The sequence below is a fragment of the Lepisma saccharinum genome, chromosome 3, assembly GCF_977018435.1.
Source record: "Lepisma saccharinum chromosome 3, izLepSacc3.1, whole genome shotgun sequence".
Taxonomy (NCBI): Eukaryota; Metazoa; Arthropoda; class Insecta; order Zygentoma; family Lepismatidae; genus Lepisma; species Lepisma saccharinum.
In genome coordinates, this window is record NC_139231.1 from 134237460 (window position 1) to 134262735 (window position 25276).

A 25276-nucleotide genomic window follows, 5' to 3' on the forward strand; every position below is an offset into this window, starting at 1 on the left:
TTCAGCAATTATACCCAATGTCTTTTCATCTTTCTTTCACGATTTTTCTCATCGAATTTCCGAGAGATCAACTATCATTTTTATCGTTTTATTTTTTTTCTGGTCTTGAGAACGAAAATGAAAGAAACAGCTTTAACCTCCACATATTCACATTATGATTTCCAACTGTTTATTTCGTTGACTGACTTTAGGATACTTCCAATTTTCTCCCTAACTCGGTATTACATTTTTGTATCTTCGGGGCCGCGGTGGTCTGGTCGCTAGGGCGTCAGATTGCCACGCTGGAGACCCGGGTTCGATTCCCGGTCTTGTTCCTGCATAAAGCGGACCTCGGGCTTACCCAGCCTCAAATCAATGGGTATCTGCCCTGGCGTGTAAAGAGGCGGCCGGAGCGTGGTGATGATCACATCACCTCCAAAATGGATCGAGAATGTCGGGGGTCCTACCCCCACATCCCCTAATTGTACCTTCATATGCACGGGGAACTTTACTTTTTTATCTTCATTATTTTACGTCGCTTTTCTATGTCTTGATTTGATCTAGAGATGTTGCAAAGTCAAACAAGTCAGTTTTTCTAAGTCCGTTTATGCTCAGATAGGCTAATCGAGACCGGTTTCAGGTGGGATCCGAAGCACTGTGCAACGTGTCTCCACCTGGGATCGAACTCAGGACCTCTTGACATCGAGGCGATAGTGTTGCCACTACACCATTGGCACAATGTTGCCAAGTAAAAAAAAACTAAGCAGCACGGCCACGAATGTAAACAGCGACAGGATATCGAATTTATCATACATTTTTCTCGGGGCTTAAAAAAAGCATCCTTTGTCCACTGATCGTATGCTCACAACCTGAAATATAAAAACTGTGAAATTACTAGTTTCATTAACTCAGTTACTATACCAAGAAGTTGAAGAAAAATTACAGGGTGCCTGAAAATTTTCACCTGGCTCCAATTTTCATATCCAGTCCTTAACAAATATACATTTTTTAAATATTTCAAGTTCGTTAATGGAAAATTTCATTGCCTGTGTGTTTCTTAATGTTTGTGTGTTTTCTGTATCATGTGTCTCATTAAATCAGAATAATAAACATACCACTATAAATTTTTCGCTGTTGCAAGCCGAATTTTAAAATCTGCGGCGACATGGTAGAGTCGATCATATGTTAGAATGTATTGCATAGTAATTCATGCTGTTACCAGTCGAGGCTTCTTTAGTAATGCCACTCTGCCACAAGAATTATTAACCTTCAATACACTCTTGTATTAATTGATAAATTAAATGTTTTAAGATCATATTTCAAAATGTTAGCTTTATGTTAGTTGGATTCATTGTATTCGTAGACCATATTTACAAAAAAAAAAAAAAAGGGGGGGGGGTGGCTCCGAAGGAAACGGTGTTGGCGCCGGGATTATTTTTAATTTTTGTCTACCCCTGGTACCAAGCATAGTATCCTATACAGTTGCACATAGAAATGAGGATATGCACACCCAGTAACTTTCATCAACCAGGATACACTTATCAAGATCAAAATCTAACTTCTCTTCCACTCATAAATCGCCAAGGAACAGTGACTATCGTGGAAGATAATCACAGATAAGCTTCCTAGGCAGCAAACGATATCGCTGTTCGGAGAGGAAAGAGGAAGCGAAAAACAAGGGTGACGAAACATAGCTCAATAATTAGACGTTTGCTGCGTTGAATTTTCGGAATTTTTCAATTTGCTTTCCCTCACTCTTTCGGCATGATATGTTGAACGGTTTTCCTCCATTAGCAGAATATTTACGTCACATAGGATACTCTCATCTGATGGTTTCTCTAACCTGTTTTATGGAGGATGTTTTTAAGTGCAGATTATTTGAAAGTAGCAATGAGACTTCAGGTTTTAGTTGGCATGTATGGGAATACGTGTGGTTTTACTCTCTGCATCATTACACAAATAAAATTTCCGAGTTCATTGCTATCGTTTCTTGTTCTTGCAGACCAAGAAACGAAGCCATTCAGGCAATCTTCGCATATTGTTTAAAAGTCTTTTACAGCTTTTCAACTTCAGCCAACAAGAGTTGGCCTTTCTTCCACGCAGAACACCATGCAAACTGCACTTTGGCAGGCTACCGAGACTCTGGCGCTTTGACAGAAAAAACGGATTTCTTTGAACTAACAAAACATATTAGGTTAAGCCTCTGGTAACCACATTTGTGCCCTGAATGTTTGTCAAACCCCGAGATCTCATGTCTTCCACTGCAACATCAACTTGAATTCTGTTTAACCCAATGGTATTTGCCATTTTCCCCACTATACTACGAAAGTAATTCAAACCATCTTCTATTCCCTTCTACTTCTGTGTATCCTCTTATGACACATACCCCGGTTTTTTATTGTGTTTTAGTTGTTACTTACCATTTTTTGCCACTTTTGGCTTATCGCGGCGATGAGAATATGAGTGGTAATATGATGAAATTGATGAAAGGACACTCACAAAGAACACCCATGCCATTCCGGGATTCGAAACCAGGACACCTACACAAATGTTGTATTCCTATTAAAAATGCGAGAAAAGGACAAAGCACAACAAGGGTACAGGCAAAAAAAATAACATAGATGAGGATCCTGACTGTGGTTTGTCACCCGAGCACCATTTGCTTGCAGGTGAGAAAACCTCTTGCAATAGAATTTGAAGCTTGTATGCATAAGGATTACGTCATTTCCGCTACGAAAGTTCCTATGCAAATTACCAGCATGTTTAATGGGAAATAAAACTTTAGCCTTGATCTTGGAACAAGTGCACTAAAGACTTTCCTTTAACTGCTCAAGAATAAACTGGAAATACATTAAATGCTTATTCTTCCACTGACATAATTACTACTTACGACTTTTACCAATCTCAACGTAGTCATTAGACTCACATTAATCAATTACATTTACATGTCTTTGGCCAATATTTTTTTTAGCTCGCTAGTTCATTGCAAGTATGAGCGTAAACGAATGCTTTATGAAATTCGCGAGTAAGCAACTATACATAGAATGCTATAGCTTGCATTAAGCCTGATAAAAAAAAAAAACTATCCGACGTGTAAATTAGCCAACGTCGAACACTAATAAAATATATCACAAGTGAGACCTCACGGGGAATAACGTCTCAAATTTCATGGAGCTTTAGAGAGTTTATTTTTATGCGGCTCACCTATGTCACGCGGTCTATCACCACAAAACCAACAAAATAATTTAGTCTGCAAGAGGACCCTTTCGCAGAAAGAGCTTGGTGATATTTTGGGAATGGTATGTTAATGATGCAAAGAGAGAAGAACGAAGACCCCTAGCAACTGTGTCTCCTATTCTTCTTCATTTTTCAGAGAATCACACGTCATGATCTGCACACCAGAAACTTAGCCCGCCCTCCTATCTTTCCTCTCACGCAGCTCGAAAGTGGAAACATTCCGAATCCCTTCAAGAATTTCGTCATGATTCCCAGAAATTTACTTCCAACTACTCTGAACACTACACTTTAGTCATATACAGTGACGGACCTCGGTGCACAATATTGGAAATATATCCCTTCCCCTTTCCTCTCTCTTACACACACAAAAATACAAATTGACATCCATGTTCTGTTTCCAAATTTTCTTTACTTTTCATAACTTTTTTTACATTATTAGCAACGATAAAGATTAATATGAATTACTAATATTGATGGGCATACAAAGAGTAATAAACGCTTGGCCATCGACGAACATCAGGATTGATTGGTTTGGTCGCATTTCTGCCACTTTTGGTTAATGGCGACGATGATGATGAGTGGTGATATGATGAAACTGGTGAAGGGACACTCACATAGAACATCCAAATCCAGACGGGGAATCGAACCAGTTACCTCCCTAGTCGTAGCTCGCTGCGCTAACCAATCCGCCACGAAGATTGCTTGAAACATCAGGACTTTTACACACACACACACAGATACATGACAGAGAGAGAGAAAGATACACGAAACATACATGAATATATTGGGTCGGTGCATACGTTCGTAGCGTATTATAACTAGGGACCGGATTTTCATGCAAATGCATATTTTATTATTGCAACCAAAAAGTATGCACACTTCGTTAAATGTTCCAATCAAGTCATTCCGCACCTTTTAGACATGTGTATATGGTGCATATAAATGCATATTTTAGTTGTTTTGTTAACGGGGATAATATTTTGGAAGATTTCCTTTTATACTGCATATTTTCCTCATAAAACCATTTTATTTTACATTTTTCTAAATATTTGTAAGCAAATTTTAATCCTGGCGCCAACGCGACATACATTCATGGCTCAATGCTGTCATTTATTATGGCCAACATTTAAAAACGGTTAGGGATATTGTTAGTACATTTGATCCTAGTAGTGCAGCATCGATTCATTTCAGCTCATTTCTCTCATCTTCCATCGGGCATTACCTATCTGGAAAAAAAACAGTTCTTCACTAAGTAATTTGCTCAACGTTTTCAAAACGACCATCTCTAAACTAAATTCGATTTCTGGAAAAGCTGGTGAAACAGTGAAGGAAAAAGTGCACAGCATACTTTAAAAAAAAACAGGGCATAAAGAAATTTGCGACATTGAAGAAATTTTAGCTGGTAAACGCAGTGGACCCTTACCGACAATGTCCTTATCAGTGGAGCAAATTGCTGCCTTTCAATATGCACCGGTAAGTTCCTGTGAAGTTGAAAGATGTTTCTCCCGCTAAAAGGACATCTTACGAGACAACAGAAGACGACTGACGCTGGAAAACCTAAAACATCTCCTAATTGTAAACTTCAACAGAAGAGGATCCGAAGCCTTGGTAAATTGAATGTGAGTAGTGAGTACCTCACATCCTCTTCCTAACGAATAAAAGTTCCTCTGCTGCATATTTTGTAGTCCTTATTTTTTAGCCTTTTCATTAAAATTACATGTACGTAATATAATTTGAACGTTTCATTTGTTAGTTAAAAAGTTGTGTGGAATCAGTTTTTACACCCTCAATGAAAATTTTGTGTGCATATCGTAATGCATATCTTGCAAGTTTTTTCTGTATAGATGCATGCATATTTTCACGTTTTTTTAGTACATATAAATCCGGTCCCTCATCACAACATACGTTAACAGGAATACAATAATTAATTAACACAAGTACACAGGTGGCAAATGGCATTAGCCCAGTACACAGCACAAATTGTTTTTGAGTTGAAGAAATCAGTTAGCCAAGTTTCAAGTTTCATTCGGAAAGACGTCCTACTGCTGCACTTGATCCTCGGTTCAACTAGGTTAAACTCGAAGAGCAGAATGTGCCGGAAATGTTCAACTTATCTACTTGACACTCCATCTTGTTTCGTCCGCACAATAGACTAAATGTGCTCAGAATTAGAATGCACTGTGTTTTCACGAACACAAAACTACAAACTAAGCAATTACAATGGTATAATGGACAAGGAACTCTTCGCAACGCAGTGTTGCCAACCCATAACAAAGCGCTACGAACCTAGGCATCAACCCAATATAAGGAAATGTAGACGTATAAACATGGTTGCATACATGATCCTGTTCCCGTAGTCTGTGTTAATAATAAGCTGTGAATCATGACAAGAAAAACGACATGGTCAGCCTGTATCCTTGCAGAGAAGAACTACAAAATTGCACGCTAAAGAAACAGATTGAAAGCCATTTAAGGGCATGATTTTTAGGCAGTGATAGAAAATTATGTTCTCTGCTGTTTTAATCCTATGACTTTTTTACGCCGACTGTACATATAAGAAGTGTTCGCACTGGCAAAACCTAATAACCGCCTGAATTGAATACTCCTGTTCACATAAAGTGGTGCACTTGATAGGAGAGAGAGTTGTACAGTATGCCACTTTATTTGACTTGATTTGTTATTTAGCGTCGCTTTTCTCCCACTTCTGGCTAACCGCGAGGATGAGCATGAGTGATGATGTGATGAAATTGATGAAGAGTCATTCACGAGGAATACTCATGCCCAGGCCGGGATTCGAGCAACGGACACCTGGTGTCGAAGCGCACATTCATTTTAACATGAGTGTACACACTTATGAACAGACATCCACATGTATAGGCACACTAGAATCCTTAAACTGAGCTCGATGAGAGATCTGCAAATAAAATAGTAAGTGGGTGGGAGGCAGCTAAATAATATATAACACAAACACACACGTGCTGTGGAAGACCGTAATTTTGTATCACAACTACTCAAATAAGACGTCACGCTCGCAATACCTTGCGACCTACAGCGTGCATCATGCAACACGTACCAAGAGGAGTAATTTCCATGTTCATTTTTAAGAGATCCATAAATACTGCTCTGCAACAAGCCACATGAAACGACATACATGTTAATGCACGTGACAAGGAGAATTTTAAAGAGGCCAACGGTGCCAACGGAAGCAAAAGATAATATTGGGAAATTCAAACCATTTACAATCGCAATTAAAAAGGTATGGAATTTCCGTAGTACTAACTACTGCAGTTCCTCCATGACCAATCGTAGACAGAAATGAAAATTACACTGTATGTCTTATTTCTGAACACTGTAGCCGAATGGTTAACGCTCTGGCTATTGGTCGGGTTCGATTCCCGATTGGAGCCCCCAAAATGTCTGCGTTGGCCCAGCGTCGTGAGGACAATTGAGGAGCTACTTGAAAAAATTGTGAACACCCGTCTCGAAAGCCTGAAAACATCTGCGGTGTGACTCGACGCGCTGCCCACGCTTCGTACAATGCAACAGTCGCTTTGCAGGCCTTGGCCCTTAAGTACACAATGGAGTTTGGAGAGTGTAGTATGCACCTGTGTGTGTAAGGGGGGAGGGGGGATGTAATAGAATACATCTTCTAAAATAAAAAGCTTTGTTAGTTTATCTTTAGTGGACAGTGGTTTCCGTCTGCGCTATTCTATTCCAATCAATCCTATGTATGTGTAACCTCACTGAGTTTATTTACTGAACGAATAGATAGATGATTTGGAGAAAGAAAAGGAAAATATACTTGTTTAGCATTTGCTATGGTTATCAAATTCATCTGAGCTTAAAGGCAAGAATTATCATGGATCATAAGGCTTTGAAGGAAAGTACCAAAGATTTATGTTTGCACACTACTATTTATGACAATATGCATAAAGTATTAATCAGGAACTTTACTTTTCGCTAACCGGATCTAACATCCTTTTTGTTATTCAACTTGTTTTTATGCAAATTATGCCGATCTTAACTACAGGTAAGCTAGGTCATGCTGTTATATTTCTATTCTTACACCGTCTTATTACCTATTCGTGTAATATTAATTAATATATTATCTAATATTAATTAACTTATGTTTTAATTAGTATTTATGTTATTTAATTAATGATTTTAATTAAAACATTATTATTATTATGTTATAAATGGTATGCAAATTAATTTAGCTAAATGCAAACTGTTAAGATGTTCGAGAAAAACAAATTGTATTGTTTCTCAATATGTTATTAAATCTAATAAGATTTCTATTTGTTCTAGTTATAAGGATCTTGGTATAATCATAGATTCTAAATTGCTATTTGATGAACATATAATTGAAGTTTGTAAAAAAGCTAAAATGGTTTTATATTTTTTTAATTGGACTTCCCTTAATAGAATGGAAACTTTTATTTTTATATTTATAGTTTTGGTTCGCCCATTAGTGGAATATGGAAGTGAATTATGGAACGTAGCAGCAAACGGTCACACCGAGAAAATTGAATCAATTCAGAAATTACTTATTAAGTTACTTTGTACGAAAATGAAGAAAAGTTACATATCACTAAATTATATGGAGTGGTTGGAGGTACTTAATTTAACAACCTTGAGCTCAAGAAGGAAAGATAAAATTAATGTATTGATACAAAACATTTTGTCAAATAGGATTGATAGTGAATACTTTATAAATACAATAGTATATAACGTTCCAAAATATAAAACAAGAAATAATTCATTATTATCAGTAAAATTGAAAAATGGTGGTGAATTTTTAAAAATATTAATCGATTATTTTAATTATGACTTCCCTTAAAATATTATATTTAGGTATAGGATCCGATTTGCTGTAAAAACCATTATGAGTTAATCCTTTGATATTACTCTCTGTGATATAGTGCTGTATAAGGTTTCTTTTAACTGCTAAAGTATTATTATTATTATTCCTGGGACACTTAGTTCGGACCCCCCCCCCCAAATATATTTCTAGATACGTGCCTGGTGGACGGGGATTTGTCCGCTGGGATCGTTACAATACAAAAGTGTGTGTGACAGTAGCATAATGATGAGGACACAACTCTAATACGCAAAAAGTTACTATCAATACAATAAACAGGTGGAACGTATAAAAATAAAATGGAAGTCACCGCTATAATGTTGACTAAGTCATCACACCACCACCACCAATAATACAACGAATGCACTCACCCTGATACAGCATCTGCTGCGAAAACAATATGACACACAGGACATTGCCCATGACGTAGACGACCTTCTCGCTTCGTTACGGTCACAAGATGAAATGGAAAATCGGATCGACCAAGAGAAAAACAAAAAACCAGTGTCGCCACGCCTATCTACACTGCCGCCAAAACAGAGATTGGAAATGCAGCATGCATTCCCTACTTAGCCATGCCAAACAACTGGGGGGAAATGTTTGCACCAGAAAGTCGGTAAAATCGCCTTTCTCCTGCATCCTCCCCCGCCCCCTCCCTCCCCTACGAAAGAAGAATCAAAACTTTACGTTCCTCCTCCAACTTTACATGCTTTAACACGTCGCTGCCCTTTTTTCCGCTTACCTTAACCTCAGGGAATGTTCATACTTGAGTAAGCATGAGCGAATATTCTGTCAGCGTTGCCAGATCTTATGTTTACCACGCATGAGATGTTTCATAAAGTACCTCACCATCACAATCGATACTTAAATCATAGAACTTACTCATTTGCTTTCTTTTCCCTAAACATGCACTTACAAAACAAGAAACGGTAAACAATATGACTGAATGTGTTATTTTACTGTCCACGATTTAACGCTTAACGCCCTCCCATATTGTTTTTGTAATTAAGCCGTTTGATTAGCGTTGTTGATAAACGCAAGGTGCTATTACATGCTAAGTAAACGATATTCAACGCGACAGAAACTTGGTGTTAAGTGAGAAAGTTCTTAATGTGAATATGTACCGATAGGTCTTGTCATTAACTGGGAAAAAATTCTGCAATTTACTTTCATCAGAAATTAACTACAATTTGTTTGCGTAATGCACTTAAGTTTGAAGGGTTATGCAACTACAAAGATTGCGAGTTAGGGCATAAGCTGGATTTAAAATGCCGAAAACCTAAATGAATAGTTTCTTCAAGTTTTCACGATACACTCGTTTTGGGAGTCACACTATAGCATTTCCACCATGCAAGTTATTTTCTGAATTGCAACACTCGACATTCTCGTGAACTCTCAAAATGATTAAGAGCTTGTAAAGTAATTCGGGTAAAACCAAATTGCCACAAAACCATTTTTGTCATTAAAATACTGATAACTTTGGTTACCTTAATTATATTAAGTTTAGATTGTTATTTACATAATAATTACTTGATATATCAAAACAGACTTAACAGAGCCAAATTAAAAATTAAAGTACTTTTATTAACTCGATATAAAATATAAAATTACAATAATTTTCGAAAAGTCGTAATTTAATTGTGTGAGCTTTTCCCTTTTCAAAAAATCAGTAAACAAGACAGAAAATTGTTGATTTGAAATTGAAAATTAATTTTAATAGATGAGAAACGTTGTATTACAATTATTTTTATTATAATGTAGTTAAAAACGTAAAGCACACTTTTCTGCAAATCAAATATTTATTGCACAAATATTCAGAAACTCAACCACAAGTTGCACTGGGATGTTTACTTTTGATTCGTGGCCTTTGAAAACTATTTTGCGTGTTGGCTGTGCTTCTCAACTTCCCATTAATAACAACGAGGTATTTGGTATAGAAATAGGAATACAAACCAAGAGGGGACACGCGACTGCAAGTTTGGTTGCAGTGAACCAACGCTGACTCAAAGAGCTCATAAAATAAAGATGAAAGAGAACATCCCTACGCTCTCAATCGAAAGACTCGCAAATCATCTGCTCTTCAAAGGAAATGTACTATCTCTTTCTACGTCGTTGCTTCAAAAGAAGAATATCTTGCTTCAACTACCTCAATATTTTTCCAGCACTACCTTGAACATGAAAATATTCCTGAGTTAATAACGTCTCGTCACTTTGTTCCACACCGCTTTGCTCGGTATGAGCTGGGATTCACATAGCTGCTAGGGCAAGCGCGTTAAGAAAACTTACGTGTTCATATTTCTGTTTACGTCGCTTATGTGCCATTTTTCTAATCGCGACGAAGAGGTTTTCTTTTTACTACATAAGGCATGAAACCATTATTTGCATAAATATTACTTAAGGGATATACTGTTTGGATTCACTGGAACCCTATTAAGATAATAATTTAAAAAATTCCTAGACATGAAAATATAAGCTTACGGCATCAAGACACTATTAAGACTATATAACACATATTTAAGACAACGGTGAATGCAATCCACTGGAATTTTCTCTTAAATATAAAAAGAAGGTAAAGTGCTCCCCTGTGCATAGCACCACGCCATGAAGGCGTATAGGGGGTGTGGGGGTAACGCCCCACACTTTCTTGATCCGGTCGTGAGTGAGGGTGATGTGATCAGCATCACGCCCCTGACCGCCTTTACCCCCCAGGGTTTCCCCCAGGTACCCATGTTATTCGACGCTGGGTGGGCGCCGGGGCCGCTTCCATCGTTAGAAAAGTTCCCGGATTTGAACCGGCCGGGGATCGAAACCGGGACCTTTATCCAGATCTAAATTAATAGAATTTAGAACACTAGTGTGATACTTTTCAATATAATATTTCTGGCTACATTTAGACGTAATGATGTTGACTTGAATATCTTCCATTCTAAATATTCTCTTGAATCTGGCAACATTGTAAGAATGGCGTGATGTTCATTCTGAACGCTTTGCTGGAAGTTCCGGTACGTTTATTCACTGTTTCGTGAAGTGGATCTTCCGAGCAGCCCCCTTCCTTCTTCCTCCCCGCCCAACGAGAAATAGTTTCTCCGCACTATTAGTTCGGTTGGTGATGCGCAACTGCAACGGTGCATTACTTCAACATGGAGATTGGCCGACGACACGAGAAATGCAGATGCAGGCAGATGAATGACCAAGCTTCCACCACACGTGCACGGGTATGTAGGTGAGGAAGGGGGGTGTATGTGAGGAGTGGGTGGTACAAAGCGGCAATGGCGCAATTTAAACCTTTGCCATCACCCAAAAAAACCTGGAATGACAATATAAAGGTGGATCTGAAGGAAATTGGTAAGGATAGCCAAGAGTGATTGATCATAAACAGGATATTGACAGATGGAAATCACGTGATGCTCAGCAATAAATCTTCTGGTTTAGGAATGCCATGTTTGGTTCGTTAGTAATTCTGGGATCATGCAAGTATGTGTCCATCTCTTATTTTGCTTCGGTCTTGTGCAACTTTTGAATAATCGCAACAATGTGTATGAATGGTGGAAGAGGAGATTCGTGAAGAGGCACTCACAGAGGAACACTCGTGCCGAAAATGGGATTCGAACCCGGAACCTTCAGCAACGAGATCGTGAGTCGACCACTGAAAGTACTTGGTCACCGAGGTGGCTACCAAAGGCGCGTGCATCAACATCATTAAGACAAATTCGTTGAATTTACAAAGTATGATGAGAGCATCTGAACTACATTTCAGTCCCGAATAGCCTATCTGTGTATGAAGTGGACTTAAAGCAACAACTCACAGAAAATTCTGCCACATAAATACAAATTCAAAGATAATAGAAACCTCGGTAAGGATTACACATTCACTTTCTCTTGCACCTAACACATCATTTTTCACGTTTATCTTGATTTAACGCAAGTTCAGGAAACAATATGCACTGTGATGTGCAGTAAATTTGCATAATTGTTTGAAATCATGCCTACGAATACAGAAAGTGGACTGCATGGTAGCATGCACTCGTAGATGATAAGTGAAATCAGTCTAGCAAATTATAATTGGTAAATTACTGTTATTTCTCAATTCTATATTTTTTTTCAATTGAACACCATGTGCATTGTTTACGCACTGTGTATCTAACATGATATAGAATGTTCGAGTGTATTTGTTAATTACGCGTTAATTGCGACTATTCACTTCGAGGGATAACGGTTTACGAATGACTTGGCGTCTTCAGAAAGAGAAACCTTAGTTTCAGATCTGTAGAGACTGCATCGGTAAAGTTGGCATATTTATGTGTAGCATTGTACAGTCGAATCGGAAGCGAACTATGAAACTGAAGTAACCCCCCAATCCTTACACATAATCAACCCGAAAACACTCGACGAATTCTGCCACGAACGGCAGGGACTTCAAGAATTCGAGTTAGCACTCTTTAGCTTGTCAAGTAGGTATTTCTGCGAAATGTACCTAAGCGTAAATAAGCGGTTCCTGAAGAATGAACGACGGTAAACGATTTTCGGAGAGCTTGTACCCCCAGCTCCCTTGCACGGCAGGGATGTCTCTGTTTGGTAGGTCTATGATGCAATCATTGCCCTCACCTAGGCGTCGGGAGGGGAAATTGGCATAGTTCGTTTCAACAGCCATATAAATATAATTCAGTTGGTTTTGGAACACAATAACGAAAGTAGAAAATACATTATATTGAAAAAAAAAGTATGAGTGTAAAATGCAGAAACAGGGTTATGCTTTTTTCTCTTCATATTCTACCACCCAATTCGAAGAATAAATGGTTTCACAGCTTTCAAAATTCCAAAATTAGATGATTTTTATGTGAGAGGTCAAACAACATAAAACTTTATGACTAAATTTCCCCACTAATTTTTAGAGCTATTTGTGAAGGAGATGTGTACAAATACACACACATATTCATTCAGTTTACTAACTGTATGAAATATTAAAAAATAATGAAACACAGTTGTACTGGATCTTGGATGATTTGGTGGACCTGAAAGTCTCACCAAGGATATAATAACGATAATATAATAATAATGCAATAGTAGTGATAATAAATTTGAAAAAAAAAATTGCCAACCAGATCAAGTGCTCGCACCCTCTTTTTTTAGCGGGTAGAGGTAAAAAGGGCTGGCATCTCAATTTCCAAAGAATTTGAACGAAATAAAAAACCAACTTACCTTAACTTGACCTTAGCGTGATGTCGTGACGCTCTCCTGCTACTGGTACTAGCATGGACCGCCTTTAATTGTACATTTCTCCATCTGCAAGAAACGCAAAGGAAATACATCAGTCGGGAAATATTCTATGCATGTGCTCATTCACGAAACGCGTCGGATTTAATGAGCCCAAAATGCTTAATAAGCCTTGTTCGATTGACTGCCAAGAAAAGCTTTCTATGCTGCCATTTCTGATAAGACCATTTCTTTATGGGGAACATCCTAGATGCTTGTATACTACATCATTTAAGGATGTATTTCACACATGTGATGAAAAAGTTCTTACACAAATAGTGTCAAATGTTTTTCAATCTACACCAATGGTGCACTTTATGTACAAGTACTTTACGTGCATGAAGTTGAGAGATTATGATAGTGCTTTAACAAATGTTTTTTGCTTTTATAGAAGAGCTCTTGTTTTATTTTCCACCCTACCTTTTTCATCTGCTGCGTGCGTATGTCTCGTGCAGGTTCATTTACAACCTTGCATTTTTATTTTAACCTTTCTCAAAGGGCTCTTTTTTAACTTTAAGGGTTTTTAGATAAGAGGATTTTCCTCGAATATTTTGAAGGGTATAAAATGGCCATATGTGCCGAGAAGCACAAAATTTTTAATTCATTCATACATTCACGAATCGGAACTCAATGCATTTTACATGTAGTAAGGAACCACGAAAATACTGAGGATAGAACCAGCGGCTTTCTGCTTGGAAAACGCCACAAAGAATTAAATGTTTAGAAACTGCCGGGTTATTTTTCAATAACTTGATATGATTTGAGTTAGGTTATTTTAGGTTGCTTTTCTTCCACTTTTGAATAATCGTGACGATATTTTTAAGCAACATGTATCACACATTTAATATCATGAAATCTGAAGGTATATGAAAGATAGGATTTATTTCCATCGGCGCACCTTAGTGTCCTATATGCTTTATTTATTCTATACAGATAAGAAACCTACACACAAATGAGTTGTCGAAATTGGTACTTCCGCTTTCGTGATACCTGATAACGCTCGAATGCCTCTACGATTCAGTACTTGCAGAACATGTCCCAATCACGAAGACGTGACTGAACCCTACGACCTACTGAAGTGACCCCAACCACGAATTTGTGTCTGACACACAAACTATCCACGCACGCTACCTACTAATGCTGCAGTATATATGCAAATCAACTTCCACCGTTTTCCCGTTTGGCGGACATAAACAACTTGCAACCATCTTTCGAATGAAGGAAATGACACATAACACGGCTCGAATTTGATCGACTGCTATTTGATGTGCATTGTAACAACCATTGTTGAACCGAATACTTATGAAGAAGGAATATCATAAGAACCATTAGGATGGTTACACGCACGGAGATGACGTAAACAGGAGGAAAACAATTACGGATGGTATTACATTTATGTTTATGTTTGTGTATCTTAAATTGTGCTTGACTTTATGACGAAACAATGATTTATTAAGGGGGGATTCATGGTAAATAAACTATAAAAGTGGGACATATAGGCATATGAGTTGAAACTTAAAAGCTTATAAGCATCAAAGCAAAAGTCTTATAAAGTAGAAAAACGAACAAAGTAAAAATTAGCACTTCATGCTCGGATTATATCCTTTGTACTTATTGTATAGGCTATAATTTTCTTCTTCACGGTTTTCATTTATATTTGCGTTATTCTGGTCCGAGGTCTTTTACACTTCTCACCTAACTGAAATCCTGGCTTCATTGAATTATTTATTTTGCTTCGCTTTTCTGTCACTTTTGGCTAATCACGACGAAGAGGAAGAGTGATGATATTTTGAAATTGATGAACGGACGCTTATATATAACACCCATGGCCAAGCCAGGATTCGCACTCAGGACCCCCGGCGTCGTAGCGCGTTGTCATAACCACTCCGCCATGGAAGTTGGATCCTGACTTCGTATAGCAGGAATAACCCAAAGGCTTTACTATGTAAACTGTTATTAATCTGATAACGGGTGGCTGTTTCAAGTACAATTATTTGCTTTGTTGTATTTCTTCCACATTAAAAACAATGTTGCATTTCATTCTTTAAAAGTTATAACTGCTGTGAAATTATTACCTATGCATGTAAGGGCCCAAAATATGTATAAAAACTTGCACACGTGTAAACTGGCCGGAATGAATAGATGCTGAATGTACCTCAAAATACAAATCACGAAGTTGATTTGAAATATTTTTATCGTAACTCAATGCATAACAAAGACATAACATCAGCAGCGAAATTTTAGAACACCCCCTTAATTTCGTAAAAATACGTCTCACTGATTTAATAAATGAGAGTTTTACAAAGGATTCTGCCATTTCTTAAACTTGTAGGACAAGGTGAAAACAATCCGGATTCCACAGGTTTTTTGCTTATTTGCCGCTACTTTTCTGCCACTCTTAGGTAATAGCGGCGATGAAAATGAATGATGACTGGATGAAACTAATAAAACGACACTCACAAAGAAGCACCAATGCCCACGCTAGGACTTGAATCTGGGACCGTCAGTGGCGAGATCGTGAGTGCAATACCCAATGCGCTCGGTCACCGAGAGACCATTCAATATAGGCGAGAGATATTCTAAAATAGACCAGGCTGTAGTTACGTAAATACAAATCTATATATACGAAAAAAAAATAATATATATCCAATGACTAGAGAAAGGGTGTTACCTGAGAGAAAATATTGCAAACTTACACATTTGAGAGCACGAATAAGTTATCAGGTAAATTATATGCATTGTGCACATACACTACCAACATCATGTGATGTTCAAACACGGAAAATGCATTTTCCTTCGTTTCGCCAAACAGATTGCTAAATCCTGATGCTGAATGTTTTCTACCCTGAAGCGTTCGAGGGAGACGTGACACATCGCTGATGAGGAGAGTGGAAGTACGGAAGTAACCGACGGATATGCAATCCTAAATGTGCCTTTAGGAAACGATTTCAATTTCCTCACAGACATTGCTAGTAGCTTCGTCTCCCTTTCTGTCAAACTCCCTCGGCATTAAAATGGCGCCATGGTCTTTATTCCACTACAGAATGGGAACGCATGGTGGAATTTTTCAAGAGGATAATTTCTCTCAATTCTAGCCAGGTATGTACTACAGTAACAGGGTGGCTACTCTAGGACCTTGAAAAAATTCAAGTAAAATTCGTGGCTTTCAAGGCGAACTTTCCAAAAATTCAAGGGTACAGTACAAGCAGATGCTTTCTCTATTTCAGCCTTAAGTATATTACCCTCCTCTCACCACCCACATATACACAGACACACACACAAATATATTAACAATATAAAGAGTCTGTGCGATTCCAATTTATTAAAAAAATCTAATTCAATTCAATTATACCAACATATTTAAGTTGCAGAGTTTACATTTGCCATTTCACATACTCAGACTTGAAATACAGTGATGGACAAAAGTAATCATACAGTGGAACTGAAAGGAAGAAAGGACGAATTGCAGCAGCTAGGAAAGCAATAAGGAAGTCAAAACTGTTAATGCTGTACCTAGTATGCACCAAACGATATATTGACAACAAAAATAAATATCAGATGCTGCTTGTAGAAAAATAAAATACAAAACATTCTCAATACCTGCTTCTTTGGCTGGACAAAAGTATTCATACACCAACATAAAAGTTCACTTTGAAGAAAAGAAAGAAACAAATACCATGTCGTCAGAATTTAGTATGCATTCCTCTGTTATGGAGAACATCTGTCAGTCTCTTTTGCATAGAATGAACAAGAGGCGTGGTTATTTCAGATGTAATATTGTGCCACTCATGCAAAATGACCTCTTTCACTCTATTCTTGCTTGTTATGTCATGTTTTCGGAGTCTGGTTTCCAAATGGCTCCAAAGATGTTCAATGGGGTGAAGGTCGGGGGACTGAGGTGGAGTTTTGAGTGTTTGTGGAGTATTATATAACAACCAAAGGTGGACAATCTCAGCTGTATGTTTATGGTCTTTGTCCTGCTGGAAGTAAAAATCATTCCCAAGACCCAAATGATCGATACTTTGCTGCAAATTGTTCTTCAGAATATCCAAATAGACAAATCTATCCATAGTTCCCTCAATAAAGACGAGTTCTCCAACACCTGAGGCTGACATAGCCTACAGCCCCAGCTCATAACGCCACCACCTCCATGTTTAACTGTAGCCAAGAGATTTCGAGGCTCAAGCTCAGTATTGGGCTTTCTCCACACCAAAATTCTACCATCACTATGGATAATATTAAATTTGCTGTCGTCCGTAAATAACACTTTATCCTAGAAGACCAAACTTTTACTCATATACTCCTTTGCAAATGTTAATCTGGCCTTCTTGTTCTTCTTACTGATGTATGACTTTCTTCTAGGTACACTAGCTCTGTACTCTGCTCGGTTGAAAAGCCTTCTAATACATCTCGAGGACACTTGTTTTCCCAGGTGTTCGTGAACATGTGCCGACACTGCTGACGATGTTAATTTTGGGTTTTTCTTGATCATTCTCAACAGTCCTTGTTTCTCTCTCGAAGTAAGTTTCTGAGGATGCCCAACCCTTTCCCTATTTATCAGCACTTTTATGTCTTTATATCGTTTGATGACACTTTGTACAGTCGCACGACTTCTCCCAACTATGTCTGCTATTTCAGAATATGATTTCTTCTTGTGGTATAATGATATCATAATTCTCCTCTCTTCGATCGTGGTTTCCTTCCCTTTGCGGCCCATTTGACTTCCTGCAGCACGCCAACACCAAACCAACCACTTCCTTACACAGGTGCAAGTGCAGTAAACAAATATCTGGCACTGAATGATGGAAACTGTTGTTTCACGAACTTTTTTGGGGTTTATAACCTGGCGTATGAATACTTATGACCATCCAGAAAGCAGTTTTTCTAAGGATTACCCACATTTCTCATGACAATTTCAATTGTATGCACACAATTGCTTTGCGTTTATATTCTTGCCATTCCAATGGAGCATATGTGCTACAGACTTGACTTGCCTTTACGGTCTTCTTTGTATAATAACATGTTTCATTCAGACAATGCCTTTGTATGAATACTTTTGTCCATCACTGTATATCTACAAACACAAGTCACAAATGTTACGGGAAATATTAATCTACAACAAATTGTTAATCGTATAAGAATTGCAAATTCAAATTTACCTATCAACTTCCAAGATATCTTGCAATAACCTTCCGTCTGTCAGGTAGATTGTTCTGCAAAGGACACTAACAAAGCAAACGAACTGAGAGAATTCTGTTTTATTTTTCACGCAGTTTTCCTTTCTTTGTATAAATTCAAAGGGATTTGGATTAATAAAAGTTGCCATTTTTCACGTCTACGGAGAAAAATTCGTGTAGAATTCACGCATAATTCCCGGAATTTAATGAGGAAAGGTGTATTATTTTATTTTAAATTTTGAAAATACGGATCGACATACCGTCGCGACGCAACAAAATAGAAAAACAAATTATAATTGCCAGTGTGTGTGAATTATGGAAACAATATATCCATAACCACCTTCTGCACAGCACAAAAAGCCTCATTAATGTTATATCACAGATATCCTTATCTGTGGTTATATGTGTTGTTGCATGTTATACGTATGTTGTATGGGTGGAAGTGCATCTAAAAAACAATAACAAATTGTGGAGAAGAGTGAGATTCAGAGGGGGCTCACATAAAAAGAGGTGGGATAATGCAGATTGTTTCTCTTCCTTTACGTCGATATATTAGCAGTACATAGTCTAAAGAAATTAGTTTTTATTAGTATCCAAACTAGATTTAGGAATATTAAGTTACAACATAAGAATGTAGTCATCTGCTAAATTTATTTATATCTAATACAAAGAATGCATTATCAAACAGCCTTATTAGTAAATACAATGACCAATCTTACAGTGAATTAGCCTACCTTCTAACGCAGTTGATATGTTCAACATATTTACATGTATTTTGTAAGACTGCCTTTCCCATTCTTAAAGTGTATGTATTATATCTCAAGCATGGCAGATAGTCGGTCGAGTCAAAATGAACATTTCCCCATCTCGAGGTGTAAACTGGATGACCTTTCTTTATAGTGGTTACTGTGTTTGCTGGGGATTTAGTTTTATACGTATCCGTAGGAAAGCAGGGGGGGGCAATGTTACTTTTATACAGGCCAGGAGGAGAAAGGTGGCCAGAATTCACCCCCTTAATCCGACCAAGCAGTATCGTCAGTTGCAGCTCTGCAGAACAACTCAAAATCACGACAAGCTTATTCAAAAAAATATATGAAATATATATATATATATATATAATGGGTTATTCTTCGAATAGCACCTGCGATACATTCTTTACTTGACATAAGAGAAGCGTTACCAGAACATGCGGTACACTTTTCGTAGCGAAGGGCAGGGGAAGCTGGCTATCCCCTTGCACGTTTCAGGCTGTCCATTTACAGTCAAGCTAGCCATCTGTCCCTGTTACACAACTTTCCCACAAATGTTGTTAGTGCCGTGTTATTCGCGACGGAAAGCCTTCCCAGTACATAAACCAGACACGTTTCGGGTTTCTGTTACTTTGCTCTAACGCCGGGCCAGTGGTGGTAATCCGTTTTAGCTGAATTTCCCTCCCCCAAGACAAAATTTCCCTTATCCAAGACAAAATTTCCCTTCTCTTCAGGAAAATCCCCTACTGCATGCGTATTTTTATTTATATTTGTTTATGAAGACTGAAAAATATATTTTCGATTAAAATGTAAGAAAGCATAGCAAGAAAATTAAACCATAATAAAATTAACAATTTTCACTGCATCTTCTAAAACTAATATACGCGAAAATTCCTGCACAAAGGAAGTCACAACACAGTTCTTCAAAGTCCCTAAGGAGATTACATTTATCTTTTATGTGGTTGAGTAGGAAACATCGATGAAATAAGATTTGATTTTTTTTTTAATTCAGCGTCACTTTTCTTCCACTTTTGGCTAATCGCAACGATGAGTGATGATATGTTTAAATTGATGAGGGGCATGGGCGTCGGGAGGGGGGGGGGTCGAACGGGTCGGTGAACCCCCCTGGAAATTGACATTGTTCATTAAAAATACAAGAATGCCGAAACTTTGTTACTCTTATCGTTCTCTTATTGTTAAGAACATAAATAAAGTTCATTTAGTTAGTATTCGAACAGAATAATCAAAGTAAAAATGAATTGGATCGAAAACATTGAGTGAAAAATACAGGAAGAACAAGGGTTATATTCTACCATTTCATCAAAGAACAAATCGTTCCACTGTTCTCAAAATTCTAATAATCACAGTTGTAGGTGAGAGGTAACACAACAAACTTTATGAAAAAAAAATCGCCTAAGATTTAAAGCCTTTTCTTGAACGAGACGTGTAAAAGTTAATATCAAAATGCATTTCAGATAATAACTGCATAAAATGCAAAAGAAATAATGGAAAAATAGTTGTGCTGGTCACTCGTTTGGTGGATCGAGTCTCCACATTTATATAATAAAATAATAATAATTATTATTATTATTTCGAATAAAATTTGTTTTTATTAGTTTATAATTTATTATTGTATAATGGCATTTATAACCGTGGTAATAATACTCATTAATTTTTCTGCTATTCAACTTTTATCATTTGCCTGACCCCCTTTGCAAAAATTTCTGGCGACGCCCATGATGAACACACATGCCCAGGCTGCGATTCGAACCCAGGAATCCTGGCTTCGTAGTGCGCTGTGTTAACCACACCGCCACAGAGGTAGGCATCGATGAAATAAGATATTTGAAAAAAAAAAACTGTCGATAAGATGCAATTAAAATACCCTTTAGATAGTCTGTAAGACTATCTAAGAAGAAACTGAAAAATAGTTCTGCAGTGTAGTTTATCCACACTTCGAGACTTTTAAGAAATTTCCCCTTTTCCCTTCAAATATTCCCACGCAGAGGGAAATTTTCCTCCAATTACCATCCCTGACTTCGACCGGAAGTGAAGTTCTCGTTGTACGCTGCTGCCACCTAGCGGATATCACTAAGAAACGAGACAGTTAATCACACCGGAAGTCAGCTTGACCTGTAACCCAAGAGAGCTTCATGCGCGCTAGAGTTTACTCGCCAAGCAAAACCGCGGAAGAAACAGTGCAAGATCTTCCCGACGGTATCACAGTTCACCTCATTAACGGAATAACGGAAAGCAAAGAGGCCCTGGAAGCAGTGATTCTCTGTTATATTCTGCTATGCAGTCATCGCAGTGTGTCTTAATTGGTGCAAAAAATAACGATAGTGGAACCAGTATTTTTTTTATCCTCAAGGCTGCAACATTTACACATTTTCCCCAAAACACCCATATTCTTTTTTTTAACAAAGGCCAATACAGTTTTACTTTGGTGACGAATTCACCCTTAAAAATGACGTTACAACCTCCTCTAGATGGATAATCTTGTTTTATTATTATTTTTTTAAATCTAATTTTTTGAAAGTAAGTTGCAGCAACAGTAACAAAGTTAGCTTCTGCAATACAGTAACATGAACAGTTACTTCACAACACTAAATTGTTAATTTGAAAATGTAACGTGGGGGAAGAGCTCAATATTGCAACTTTTTCTGCAACTGTGTGTCTTCTCTGGATGCTAAGGTGAAAGGAATTTTCGTAGAATTGCCTCCGGCAAGGAGACCAAACTTCGTTGCATGCTAAATTTAGAATATCCATCCACACTTTACTGCAATTCGTCATTTATTATTGCACGCGAAGACTTCAGTATTGTCGATGCGTTGCTGCATTTACTGGAAATGTGGCCATCGCCTTAACTTAATTGTTGTAAAATAACAAAAATACGAAAATCATGTTTCTAGTTTTTTGCTTCAAATTGCACTCGAAGCAGCTGTACTTTTTATGTCTTTCTCTCTAAAATTTCTGGATTTCAATTCTTGCAAGAAGTTTTAGAGAAGCATACATTTATATTTTCGAAAATGTCACAGTTCTGTGAAAATCCATGTGCAGCCAGAAAAACTAAAAAAAAAAAAAAACATTACTAGATAGAGAACAGAAAATATACTGGGGACAATTTTTCAACGCAAAGGGTTGCCTTTACGCAACTAAATTTGCCAGAGAAATCTCCTTCAGATGCTATAAAAGCAGCAATGCAATCCAGAGAGAGCGCAAGTCCGCCCTTCCCTCCCCGTGCGCTTGGCTTCATTCCAGCATCATATATGTTGAGGGAATTTCTTTTGCTCTCGACCAAATAGAGAAATAAATACAGAAAGCCTGCGGTTTACCCAAAAACCTACCGACATATGCTGTCTGATGCATTTTGGCTCGCTTCCAACAAAGATAGGTAACCCTTTTTATACCTTTTATAAAAAAATTAAAGCCTATTTTTAGTTAGCCTATTCAGGTGATGAGCTACCCTGTACCGCAAATAAGGGTATGGATTCACAAGGCTGGGGGTTATTTCTGGTAGAGTACACGTGGGCATTTCTGGTAGAGTACACGTGGGCAATTGTGGTCTCATTGCAATTTGGAATAATTTCCACTGCAATTAGACTCCTCGAAAGTGTTGTTTTTGCGGAACCACTGAAAGAGCAAATTGTGGGAGAAGAATCGGCTGGTATCTGTAATTAAATTCCAACAGATACTTTCCGATATGGATACGTCAGTATTGGTATCGGCTGAGCACTAATTGTATCTAATGTGGCAAGACTGGATTACTGTAGTGGTTGCTTACAGAACTCGGAATGCATCAAATTAGGGTTAATGCACTTTTGGTGCAACAATATGACAAAAGTTATAAATGTGTTATTTTTGTATCTTTGATGCGTTTCCGTATGTATTTTGATGCACCAAAGTTCATCATTAGCAGTTTATGCACTTTAAATGTTACTGGATCCAACATATTTCTAACAAATTACACGTTTTGGGTTCTGTGTTTCGCTATAAAGGAACTAACCAACTAGATTCCACATATACTAGTGACAGCATAACTATACAACAAGATTATCCATAATAACTTTGATGGTCTTGATAATGACGAACAAAATAGAATATTTCTGAAAATTAGACGTCATTTGTGCTGGACAAATTTCAATCTATGCTAGATAAAAGCATGTTTTCTCTGGATTTTCTTACATAGCTGAAATGAACAATTACATAAACTAGAAATAGTAGGCATATGCGATATTATTATCTAATTTCATTTGTACGCAAAGCTGTAATTAGGATCTACGTAATTAATTCTGTACCATCCAAGTACTAGGGATCGTTGCCGATGTAACCATATTCTGAGAGCTCATTCAGTCTAAAGCAAAACATTCACCGCGCATGCGCGAACAGCAGCACGAGGCGACACGATGCGCGGTAGTGAGAAAACGAACCAGTCCGAGCGACAGGCGCGCTCTTCGGTCGGATTGCATTGATTACTAAGCGTTCGCTTCCAAGCGACACGTGTTGCTTATCGCTTCGGTGCGAAAACTCCCTAACAGAGGCTGACATTTAAGATGATTCCGAAAAGGTTACCCCTTGCTCCTCAGAAAATTGTGGCACCTTATGAAATATTTAGGGGATAGTTTTAAATCCAAATCCCTTGCTAAATAGAGCTTTGATGTGATGTATGTAGTCAGTCCATCTTTGGAATTTCATTTCTCACACTCAAAGCTGACATGTCATTCTCTGCTGCAGTTCTAAGCTTCATTTTCTCCCACTATTAAATTGACGACATTCAGTGCTTGTCGCCCTTGGAGAAGTCATTATCAAGCATCGATAAGCACAGCGGTTGTTTCGCATGGCAATTGCTGTTAATATGTGAACAATGGCTATTGTACCAGAATGTTAATTTCGGTGCATACATTGTTAACTCTTTATCTCGACCTTTCGGTGCATGGAACGCTTGTGTCCAGGTGCAGTCGTGTGATTGCAACTGCATTGGGATTTCTCGTATGTTTTGCATGTCGTACACGATTCAGCGACCCATATCGCCATATGGGCTTCTTCCCATCAGTCTGTACTCAACCGAGCCAACGAAAGTGATGGAAATCATAAGTTTGTTATTTTCTTGTACTATACCGGTAGTAGACGATCAAGGTGAGAAGGGACAAGTAAATGAAAATATTGCGTAATGGCACTGCGCCACGAGTCTCCTGAAATCCCGTAGGAAATCTTCCAAATATGGCTCCCTACCTCCATATCCCTTCACAGCACGTTGCACTGCGCAGGGTGTATGTATATTTCTAAATGGGTATGTGTATTATGGTTGGTTGATTGATTGATTTGCTTTATTTTACTTCGCTGTTTGTGCCACTTTTGGCTAATTTGCGAAGATGGGGATGAGTGATGACATGATGAAATTGATGAATGGACACTCACAAACATCCATGCACATGACAGGATTCGAACCCGGGACCCCTGGCGACGTAGCGCGATGTGCTAACCACTCCGCCACAGGGGCCGACAGGTATAGTATGGCTCTGTTCAAGAGAAATATTGCTGCAATGTCTTCAGTTTCTGAATAGAGCATTAAAAGTCTTTATGTAGGTCCGCTTCTACCATTCTTTGTACTTTATTTACAGGCCGGGAGTTACCGATCGTAAACTGTCCACATAGCCATTCTAACAGTATAGCGTATTCATATTGTGCTATCTAGCAATATAGTGTTGTCTGGTTGTCTGTTGTGCCTATACTCAAACAATATTGAACTGAGAGAGACATGAATGACTCATCGCCTCACAAGAGCTCAATGCACTGTGTCGGTGACTTCTTCTATCAATATCAACCGTCATCCATCTCGCATATTAATTCAACTTTCAGAAGGATTGATAAGGAGCACAAGAACAGTTGAGTCGTACATGGATTGATTTGGTTTATTTTACTTCGCATTTCTGCCACTTTTGGCTAATCGCGAAGATGAGGATGAGTGATGATTTGATGAAGAAGGGACACTCACTAAGAACACCCACGCCCAGGCCGGG

General features: G+C 38.0%; 1 protein-coding gene across 3 annotated transcripts in view; it reads right to left on the reverse strand.

Annotated features, from left to right (window-relative positions):
• The window catches only part of LOC145985432 (serine/threonine-protein kinase DCLK1-like), a 201284-nt gene that overhangs the window by 152764 nt on the left and 23244 nt on the right, over nucleotides 1-25276 (reverse strand). For 2 of the 3 annotated variants that reach the window (XM_083119461.1, XM_083119459.1), the window contains exon 2: nucleotides 13277-13360. Coding sequence is in view for 1 of the 3 variants with exons in the window: in XM_083119457.1 (XP_082975583.1) it covers nucleotides 8449-8500 (52 nt within the window). In the remaining 2 variants the exon portion in view is untranslated. Of the gene's footprint in view, nucleotides 1-8448; nucleotides 8531-13276; nucleotides 13361-25276 lie in introns of those variants that run through there. The other variant, XM_083119457.1, reaches the window with a different exon arrangement.